General features: G+C 32.3%; 1 protein-coding gene across 1 annotated transcript; it reads right to left on the reverse strand.

Moving 5' to 3' along the window:
* Positions 1–811: 811 nt before the first annotated feature.
* LOC120326445 (uncharacterized) lies at positions 812–10925 on the reverse strand. Its single transcript, XM_039392738.2, has 22 exons — positions 10727–10925; positions 9275–9336; positions 8958–9050; positions 8691–8768; positions 7582–7671; positions 7122–7202; positions 6715–6828; positions 6230–6328; positions 5773–5952; positions 5386–5550; positions 5137–5229; positions 4730–4824; positions 4237–4324; positions 3859–3936; positions 3400–3591; positions 3102–3152; positions 2912–3016; positions 2750–2815; positions 2367–2498; positions 2021–2065; positions 1789–1938; positions 812–1402 (listed from the first exon to the last, which is right to left on the reverse strand). The coding sequence occupies exons 1-22, from the start codon at positions 10891–10893 to the stop codon at positions 1380–1382; spliced, it is 2247 nt and encodes a 748-aa protein (XP_039248672.1). The 5' UTR covers positions 10894–10925; the 3' UTR covers positions 812–1379.
* Between the last annotated feature and the right edge of the window lie 244 nt (positions 10926–11169).

The raw sequence follows: 11169 nt of genomic DNA on the forward strand, positions 1-11169 counted from the left end.
CGGCTCACCGCATCGCGTGCCAATGGGCTTGTTAGTTCTTTGAGATGAATCAATTGGGAGATGGGAACTTAACGTGTGCACGGAAATTAAGTGCGCGCTACGAATGCGGAAACGTAGACTGGAAGAAAAAGATCGGAACGGATCCAACTTTTATTAGATATTTTGACCAATTGCAAATCGGCGTGGCCTGCGTTTAATTAATGCAATTAGACATGCTTGAGAGCCAGAGAACCTAGATGACGCGTCTCGAATAACTTTCATAGGTTTTGCGAATTAATAATTTTTTTAAAGTGATTTCAGTTTTACATTACTTGTTTGCTATCTAGCATTTGATTAAGTTTAAAAGAGGGAAAATCTCATTTGATTTTTATTCCCTGTATATAAACAGAGAACTGATTTGTAACCAATCAACCCCTTCAGTTCGCAAGTTTCAGACAAATGGTGTCAGAAAAGTTAGCACAAGAATATCCAAGAAATTGTTAAATTAGTAAACCAATTCATTTAAATGATTCGGTGCTTTGTTAATAAACCATGTAAATCAACCATCAATGAGAGAATAACTGAAGTCCTCTTGATTATCTTTATCCATCAGAGAGGCAAAAATAGTCGATCCTGACAATATTTGGCCAGTACGGTCAAATAGAGTTTTTAACCCTTTGGCGCAAGTAAACAACATATGGTTAAAGTGATGTCATTTGGTCAAACTTTTTAAATATTGGTCGACTTTAAGCGCATCACTGCATCCCATACATATTATTTTCGTTAGACCGCGCCAATGACTGTAATTAATTTCTGAATTAAAACAGGCCAATGGAATTCCTAATATCATTTATTATTATATCATTTTATAATACACAAATCGTATGAAAAACAACACTTCATATATAGGAATAATCAATGAATCTTTAGCGTTATATCATAAAACAATAGTATAAAATTGTCCCACTAAAGTGGAAACATTTGAAAGTCACCACAAGGTTCAGCTGCCTTGCTTATTATACACTTGAGATATTGTACTCGAAATCAAGATCAATGCGTTAAATATTAATGTAATGCTTGTTTGTTCCAAATGACGAATTGTATATTGCAAGCGGATTTGATATATATACCGTTTTTCAGAGGTAGTTCAGAGTTGTTGTACAACGCATCGATTCTAGCATTGAAAATTAAACCTGCGATGACAAATAAAGCATTTAAACCATTTCTGCTGTAAAACAGGTTGGGATGCTGATGGTTGAAAACACTACTGCGTTTAAGGCAGATAACTGAAATGTGATAAAGTATACTGATTAGAATACAAAAATTTAACAAAAACTGACAATAGATTGAGAAAAAGTCTTTCATAGTGGTGTGCAGTCGGAAGACGAATAGGACCAGTTCTATCTTGAAACTGCAACCGTGCCTGTAAAAGAATACCAGAAAGCATGAAAACCAGAATTGTGTGTGTTTTTGACAATTTCATTGCAGAGAATACAAGATACATACGAAGTTAACTTATCACAAGCAAGAGCGGAATTTGGCTAATCATTTCAATTTTACCCGTGCAAATAGCAACCCCTTGAAAGCCGGCTTAGCTCAAAAATCCAAAATATGAAATGTTACCGTTACATCTGTAACCATATCGTATTTACCACAGAAGAATACGTTGAGAATTATGAACGATGCTATACCCAAGCAAAATTGACTTTACCATTCAATCACAAACATAAATCAGTGTCAACATTTACAGGATTATAGGAAGAATATCCTAAAGATACGATTGCAATTACGCACAAGACGGTTACTTACTCTTTCGGAAGCACCACGGGAATTGTGTATCAAAATATATTCGTTCATAGCAACACTCTGCCAATCTACATTCAAAGAATGAAGTTATGTCGCCACACGGTACACGGTGATGAGGTTCCATGTCGTGTTTATACTGGCATACTTCTTCAGCTGCAATGTAATTATAATGTATTAGTCATGAACAAAATCTGTACAAAATAAAAGGAACTACTATGAAATGTAAAATACTCACTTGGGTCTTCTTCATCGGGTTCCTCAGTAGGTGTAAGATCATATTCTATAAAAAAATAAATAATCGCCAATAAAGCACGCAACAGTTATGGTTGGCTATATATTCTCCCAGAGTAACCTCGCCTTGGAATTTTGTGAATTCCCTATTTATAATTGAGTATACAAGGTGAATATGCGTTATGGTATTGGTTTTGTAAATTGATTGAAAAAGTTTTCATAGATTAGAATAATTAGATCAATAACCATTTAGTTGTGCGACATTCAATGACAAAACAGAATAGGCATTTACAATTATCAATTCCTGGTTTGAGCTTGTGCAATGATAAGCAATAAAAACTACAACATACCAGCAGGCTTGAAGCAAGTCGGCGATGCTTCACTATAACCAATCACTTGATCGAAGAATGATACTTTCACTTTCTCGTAGCAACATCCAAGATATTCACAATTTTCTTTACTCACTATACCATTGAGAGTGGCTAAAACACAAAGAAAGGTGTAATGGTGATGAATTTTTGACAAAATTCAAAAAGAGTTGTCGGATGAAATTACAAGATAGGTAGTTAATAAATTTGCATATAATAAATTCAGCACATAATTATATTACTTATCAGCGTCATGAAGTCACTAGCTTGATCAAACAAGCATTTTTCGTTTCAATTTCAAAATTCAGTACAAAAAGTGCATATCAAGTCAAAGTATATATATGCATAATAAAATTTATACATACAACTTGAAAGGCACGGTTTTCTTTCCGAAGCTCTGGCACAAGTATCTTTTGGTAAGATGGGTGCTCCTGAAAATAAATCAAGTCAATCATATTACAGTTTTTAAAAAAAAATAGTCATTGCTATCTGATTCAAATTGCTAATTCTTAAAATCTATGACTCACGTTTTTTATAGTAGCACCATGGAGTTCCTTTGTAAAATTCTTGAATAGGTAAAGCTGTATCGTAGCAACATTGTGGGTTTTGCAGACATTCTTCTCTTTTGATTCCTGAATTAAATTTGAAGTTAAGATCGCATAATCAAAAAAAAAGTTTGATTTTCAGCAATCCGAATCTTTGATTAACGAAACTAACCTTCTCTTCCACAGTCTTCTCTTTCTTCGTAGGCAACCTTGTAGCATTGACCTAAATACAAAGAAGCAGAGCGTTGGGAAGATTGCAATAAACTATATTTTTCCATTTCAAGCATCTGTATTTAACTAATTCGCTAATTATTCAGTTCTGTACAGAAATGCAAACAGAGCAAGAGTGATTCTGCATTTCTGCTTTGATGCATATGCTGAACAATGTAGTCCGATGTTAATGTCAACGTTTTATAAACAACAAGTCCCAATCTGGTATTTTCTCGTATTGCCATCAAATCTGTACTTACCGTATGTAATAAGTCTGAAGCACGCTGGAGTGTTCAAATCAGACCAATCTGGATCATAACAGCAGTCACTAGCAACGCATTCCGCCCCATCATCCTTCAATGCCTTGGAATTCGACATGCACTCCACTCTGTCTTTTGGGAGTACCGCACGGCAAATGGATGAAAATCCTTTGAGCTCAAGTTGAGTTATGACTATAAAGTTTGAAAAATGATTAATAGTACCAGATTTGATATAGAATTAAAAAGTATTTGAAGATTTGCAAACTTTTCAAAATCTTTAGTGTAGGACCCTTAAACACAAGTGAGGATTTTAAATTCAGCTTTGTTTGAATTTTGTATAACGCATTTAAAAGTTTCAATCAGCGAAAGTGGCCTGTAGGAGATTCAAAGTATTTGAATTTTTTAAGCCCGATCCGCCAACCAACTAGGGTGGTATTAATGTCACAGTAATACACATACTTGGTGCTTCCGATGCTTCTTCGTCTCCGCCTGGATAAGGATTGATTACTCCGGGTTCAATTGTAGGCACCAAAAATTCTAAAATCAATTTTATTAAAATTTAATATCAGATGTCGGCATATTTTAAATGTTCCTCACTAATGGATGGAGGTTCACTTCATTGTGTGTTGCTATTACATGTGACAAAATGCCCAAATTACGAAGCCGTTAAATTTCGAGATAAAACCACACGGCGATTTTGACAAAATGACGACTGTTTGCACCCCGATAATGGTGTGCTGTTGTCGTTCTTTTGGCGTAATTTTCAACTATTGCTGTTAGTTTTAAGTATAGTATATAACATGGAGATAAATTAAATAAAACATTAATAGCACTTACCAAATGGAAGTTTTTGCTCAAACGGAATGGAAGTTGGACCATGTGGTTTCCATTTAAAATCTTTTCTGTATTTGTTCGGTTTAAGCGACTGTAAAAATTATTAGGATTAAAATTGATTAATTAATTTATTGATTGATATTAGTTTGATTTACATAACAAAAATAAACATAAAAATAAATGATTTAAAGAAGCGAACATTTATGAAAGGTAAAAATTGTTTAATTTTGTATGAATTACTGTGTATGTTGTGGGTCAATTTAGTATTTCCAACCATTAAAAAAAAAGTATCGTATAAACGATTTGTACAAAAACCAAAAAATCAGCATATATTATTCAAAAGCCCAATTATGGAATTAAATTATCTCTTGGTGCACAACCTTATTTTGTTGTTTTCCAGGCAAATTAGTTGGAAAATAATAAAAAAAATTAAATATTAACTTGTAATATATTGTAACGAAGCAGAGATAATTAACGTGACAGATAAACATCTTACCAAAACAGTGGGGTAAGGATCTGCGAAAGTTTCTATTCTGGTGCCGTCTCCGTACCAGTTTTGGTATCTGGTTGGCAATTCGTTGTTTGGTAACCCTGATTAAATATAAAAAAGTATAAGATTTCCGTAATATAAAGATGGTAACGTCTCCAGAGCATATCATGGTTATAACTTCAACGGCTTGCAAATTGATTGAGCTCCAAGTGACTTGGTGTTATAAGAGAAAACCAAAATTGTAAAACGAAACTACATAATGATTTATACGTAAAAGACCGATAGTTGCAACACTGTTTACGCCAATGGTAGATAACATGAATTCTAGCATATAATATTTCAGATCATATTCACAAATTTACATTTCACTTGCAAAAATACAAATTAAAAATAAAAATAATAAGAATACTTACATGGAATGAAGTCCTCTATGCTGGGAAGATTGCCTTCAAGAATTGTTTCATTGATGTAATGTTCATCGATGACGTTTTGAGCAAGGAAAGTTCCTGCAAAGGAAAAAAAGGTGAGTATTGATTTTTTTTTGCTAGAACCCTCCTACTTGAGAGCAATCAAAAAGTTAGCATCCGACTAATCTAAGTGACTAGACCTCTAAACCTTTATCTTCTTTTTATATATTTGCACGTAAATGATTTTGATCTTACCAATAGATCCAAGAACGTTATCAAAGCACATTGCACTTTTTCCATTAATAGCTTGCATTAAACAACAACCAGCTTCCTCACATTCACGAGCTGATGTATACAATCTTCCCTTCAATGGGCCGCAGGCAGTTTGTAGTGAAGGGTCGTGTGCGGCGCAAATATAGTCTGCAAATTTCCCAAACGTAAGTTAAAATTGAGAACGAATCATTCAAATGGCTAGAGCAAATGTTCAGATTTAAATAAGCTATAAACGTTTTCGTTTTAATAAAGTTGACATGTGTGAAACTATATGAACGTCAAATACGTTGGGTTATAAACAAAAAAAAGGAAACGTTTTAGAGCAAAAAAACATGTTGTCGCATTGATCAATTAAATTTTATTTTTTACCCTTAGCTTTGACACCAAACAATTGTTTGAACGTTTGTCCATCGCTGTTGATTCCGGGTAAAATTTCTCCCTTTGCCAACGCAAGAATAATGCTTGGACTGATTTTTCCTGGGAAATTCTTCTGGGTCATCACAAGAGACATGAAAAGACCTGAGTTTTGTGGATAAAGTCCTTTTTGAGCTGTAAACAACAACAAAAAATAATTATTATTGATGTTCTCATATTTGCAAAATTGAGAAGACTACAAGAGGCAGCAGTTATTTCTCTCATAAAGGAAAGATTATAACAAAAGAGTTTTTGCAGTGATTTTTGGGTGAGCAAAAGTCACCTATTTATGGAATGGTTTTACATAATCAAGCATAGGTCAACGCAATTCATCATCTACCATATAGGTGAGTACGATCCGTAGAATTTATAAGGACAAACAGTTTATACAAAGCATCGAATTATTACTTACGGAATTTGTATCTGAAAGCTGATAGGTATGCCCACTGGATGGCTTCCTCTCGGTTGCCAGAATACAAAGCTTTGTAGAATTCGGTCGTGAATTTGTCGCCTTAAATTAGAAAGAAACACAATATTTATATGTATCAGCTAAAAACAGATTGCATTATATTTATTTCTATCCTAAATGTACAATATTATAAATTGGCATAAACCAATGTGACAGTATAATATGATCCGATATTTACTGTACACCTAAATGAGGTCAAGAAAAATTAAAAGCCGTTTCCACAATTCTGATAAATCCAATGCAATTATGATGTAATCTGACAAACTTTTTTAGTTACATTACATTTTATTATTGTATTGTGTATGTTCTTATTATTATGAATCTGAAAGTCATATGCAATTTTCCAAAACACTTATAAATACGTGAAGACTCTGATAGCAGCCTGTAATTTCAAAACTCTATAGATAGAAAAATTGTTTCATACTCACCCTTTGGAAGTAGTTGCTCAACATAATTCTCTAACAATTTTTTCGAATCAAGTTTTTTGCCACTGAGAAGATCTGTCAGGATGCTGTATGGTACAGATGGATTTCCATTTTGAGCTGTACGCATGTGAAGAAAAACAAATTATATTTAAATATATATATATATATTTTAAATTGTTAAGGTGCATGCTAATACTGCATAAGATAAAATTCTTTTCTAGTATCTAAATGTAAAGTATCTGTAAAATATATTTAGTTGAATTTTGGAATTGTTTGAATCAATGTTTAAATTTAAATACGCGGCACAAATCTAGACACCATAAACTCGAATGCCGTTTTTGCGGCTGTCAATATGGGAAAGGAATTCAAACATTTCAATATCTGAATAAATGCGGGGAGATGCCTCTCACCTGACACAAGATAAAGTATGTGCTTGAGTATGACTTCTGTGTTTCCATCGGCAAAGTATCCGAGGTATTCTTCTTTCAAACCTAAAAACGAAAGTTAGTTATTAGCAAAAAAGTACAAAAACAGAAGTCCACAAAAATACGCGCTGTCCAAATGGTAATCGAGCGCTGGATTCAAACATCATGGTCGAACCATCTCAGCAAGTTTTGAGAAATTTGATGATTAATGAAGAAACGGAAATATTTTGGTGTTTTTGAAATTAGTAGCTTCTTACAAGTCAGTAGTCGACCTAATCCTGTAAAACCTTTCAATGAACCATCATGTGAACTGTTAATGCTTTCAAGCTTCACAGCATACAGAATATGAAATGGCAACTATATTGACATCACATTTTACAGATTGTTTGAACGTAAACTGTGGTCTAAAAATGTCAGTTATACAAAGGAATTTCGTGTGACTTACCCATTTGTTTTGCAATTTTTTCAAGTAATAATTTGATAGGATCTTCTCCTGACAATATTTTCAAGTAGAATGGATCAATATTGAGGTCGCCTGAAAAGAATATTAATAAAATAAAATTGTAATAAATCTTAATACATATCAAACAACCTATAATAATATAATGTGTTAGAAAAATAGATACAAATAGTGAATACCAATTGAAAGATAATTCCAGTATCTCGAATGCCATTAGCTTTGATAAATACAACATAGGCTACATTATTTAGTTCAATTCGACATGATGAGTATGGTTGCTTCGAAAAGATAGGGATAAAGATAGCTTATTTACTACAAGGTACAGATAAGATCGCTTTTATTTTCAACAAGGATTTACTTCGAAAACTGTTTTGAATATCATTTCATCGTCTAATATTAAATGGTGTCGCCTAGCACGATGACAAAGACGGACATGGCGATATCTCTGCTTCGTACAACGTTACATGTCGGCGATAGTGATCAAATGAACCCATAATTGGTTTGAAATCCCTGGTTAAAAGATATAATTAATTATGAATGTTATTTTCAAATAATGGTACTATTTTTTTCCTAATAATAGAATTTTCAGCTGTGATTTATTTCATCATTCCTAGTGTAATTCATATAAAAAAAGTCAGGTATTGATAAAACATTAGAACCAATTTTCTCCGATTTGAAAAATATACGTTTCGCCCAAGGCACTGAATGCGATATATCTGTGTGTTTTGATGTCTCTAAAACATATCACCTACAAAATTCATTGATTAATGCGTCTGTTATATGAGGGATTTAGGCTTAGAAGGATCTCATTTTGTTTAAGTTGAAGTTACGTTATTTTAAAAACGCCCCATTATGATATTTGCTATGAACTTGAGAATGGATTGGAATGATTTTGGCATTTTTTTTACATCTAACTTGCAACTTTCAATTTTGCGACACAATATTACTCTGCCTTTACTTAAACTCTTTTTTTTTGCAATTTTGACGTATATTTTACAATGACTTTTATAAAACTATTCTAATTTTAAAAATGTGAAAAAAATTCTAATTATACATTTCAAAGAAAGTCGAAAATAAGTGTAATAAATCCTCACCTCCGATCATTTTTAGGAGATGCCCAGTGTTGAGTCCACCGTTCTTGAACGCTAACAGCCATTCCGCACCAGGATTAGCTTAAAAATAAAATTAAAAATGTCTCTTTTGCCCTGCATAATTCAATCTACAAGTGATGTTCAAACATATTACGAAAGTTTTAATGTTCCACAACAGAAATAATTTCTGTAGATAATAAAACAATAACAGCGGTACCAATACATCGTTTTAAATTATGTTCAAGTTTCACTAAAACAAATTTCACTTACCGTCAGCGTACAAAGCTAGAATAAGATCACTGTCAACTCCTTCTGCCGCAAGTACCGTCAGAAGTTTGTTGGTAATGAATTTATCAGTTGATGCTAAAAATGAAAAAAAAAATATTTATTTTAACGTCGTTTGAGTTATTTTCAATAGCAGCCACGATGGTTTCATTTAGAAGAAAACTTTTTAAACAATAATTGTCAGGATTTTCAAATGCATACAAAGACGCCTAACGCAATTTCCTTGGGCTATGCAGTATATATATGCAGTATATTATATCACTCAAGTGAGATAATACTAAAAATTGGAATATCAAACTTACATTTGAAGCACCATGGTACATTTATTCCATCTTCTCGCGGAACTTCGTCATAGCAACATCCCCTGGTTTAAAATAGTACAAGTTTGAAAATCGCAACCCGACATATCATTTACCTTCTTCTTCCTTTGATAAATATGCTATATTTTTCAACAATATTTTGAGAAAAATAGAAAAGGTTTCAGGATAAAAATAACCTCAATTAACTTGTAATTTTGAAAAGTAAATTAACAGATTATAGGCTTCCACAATAATGAGAATTGTACACTAAATATTTTTGTATAACTTTCTCAATAATTATTACACAAGCTTTGTACTAATGCTCAAGAAAACAAATAAATTTGAGTAAATGCTAAAATTAGGGTTTATTTTGGCCAGCTTTTAGCGCCGTTTAAATTTCATTTTTATCTGAATGAAAGATACGGACTTATTTAGAGTCAAATGGAACTTAAAATGTGAAATATTTTCGAATTGAACTGCAATTGATGAAGTATTATTTTCTTAATTCATTGCGGTACATTTCTCTAAGAATTTTTATTTTGTATTGCAGTACAAGGGTTTTATTCTGTTGAAAGATAAAATAATCACACGTCAATCAAATAAATTCTCATATAGAATAGGTTATAATTATCTCGGCCTGTCGTTAAATCATTATCAAGCCGACAATTAAAAAGGGAAGTTTACGATACAAATTATACAGTAATTATAGTTCAATGCGATTGGTATGTTCGGAATTTTAGAACAATAATAACATTTAACAGGAAAAATTACGTTTTTATTACCGTGTGCTGTAAAGTATGATTCGTTTCGTTTTTTATTTGACACAGTAATAACTGAATACGAAAAAGCGGTAAATTATAATAATCTTGTCTAATTTTGAGTTTCTTTAAAAATTAAATCTTTGATGCGGTCGGACTTTCTAATTTTAAAACTTAAAAATGATTTCCAGATAAGAATTGAAAATATGTCTGCAGAGTGATATAATTCGAAGTGATGAATAAAAAGAAAATTGTAAAGTTCTTGAAAACTTTAATGCGTGAGCCATACCAAAAATCGATTGTTCAACTTTTAAATCTAGTCAACAGATTCTTCAGCAACATTGAAGTAATTCTTTTATTAATGAAGAGTTGAAGCAAATAAATGTTACAGAATCAAATTTTGGCTCCACACAACAAGTTTTTAATTCTAAACGGTTGATTATATAACAACACATAACACATTCGCTCTGAACAAAGCTTTGGGTAAGTAGCCAACTATTCGTAGGCTGAATATTATATAACAAAAAATTGTTATCCCTTTGGTTCAACTGGAAAATGTTTTAACCCTGTATAAGTAGTTTAAAAAAAATTTGCTGCGTTTTATTACAGCAAAAAATCTTCAAAATACAGCAAAAACGCCATCCGTGGTTTACAATAGATATAATTAAATACAGATTAAAGTTTTGAAATTACTTACTTAGCTCTGCATTGATCGGGCGGTATTCCTTTGTATCCGCAGTCGTGTCTTTTGCTGTACTTTAGTCTGCATTTTCTGGGAAGCCATGGACGATATGGTTTTCTGTTTGCAACGACAAGAGTGGCAAGACAAGCTAAAATAGCGACTAAAAGCTGGAGAGCTTTCATTTTTCTTATCTTAAACTATATAAAATTAAATGTTATTATATGAATATTATTAAAAAAATAAAATATAAATAATATTCAACTGATGATTTCTCTGTTTGGACTTTATTGGACTTAAAAACATCCTACACAAAAAGCAGAAAGAAAAATCAATTTAGGCTACCTAAGTGATTTGACAGAAACGACAGGCAATAACTCTGGTAATGCGGATTTGCTCTGACACCCTACATGCGCATTGTTGTATCGCAAAATAAAACAGTAAATACAGAAATAGGAATT

The sequence above is a fragment of the Styela clava genome, chromosome 4 (genome assembly GCF_964204865.1).
Source record: "Styela clava chromosome 4, kaStyClav1.hap1.2, whole genome shotgun sequence".
Classification (NCBI taxonomy): domain Eukaryota; kingdom Metazoa; phylum Chordata; class Ascidiacea; order Stolidobranchia; family Styelidae; genus Styela; species Styela clava.

Bases quoted from the DNA above. Each gene is read 5' to 3' on its own strand.
- LOC120326445 (XM_039392738.2), bottom strand. From the start codon at position 10,893: ATGAAAGCTCTCCAGCTTTTAGTCGCTATTTTAGCTTGTCTTGCCACT. The intron at 9,051-9,274 runs GTAAGTTTGATA...TTTCATTTTTAG, and splicing joins TGTACCATGGTGCTTCAAAT to CATCAACTGATAAATTCATT. The intron at 4,325-4,729 runs GTAAGATGTTTA...TAATTTTTACAG, and splicing joins ATCCTTACCCCACTGTTTTG to TCGCTTAAACCGAACAAATA.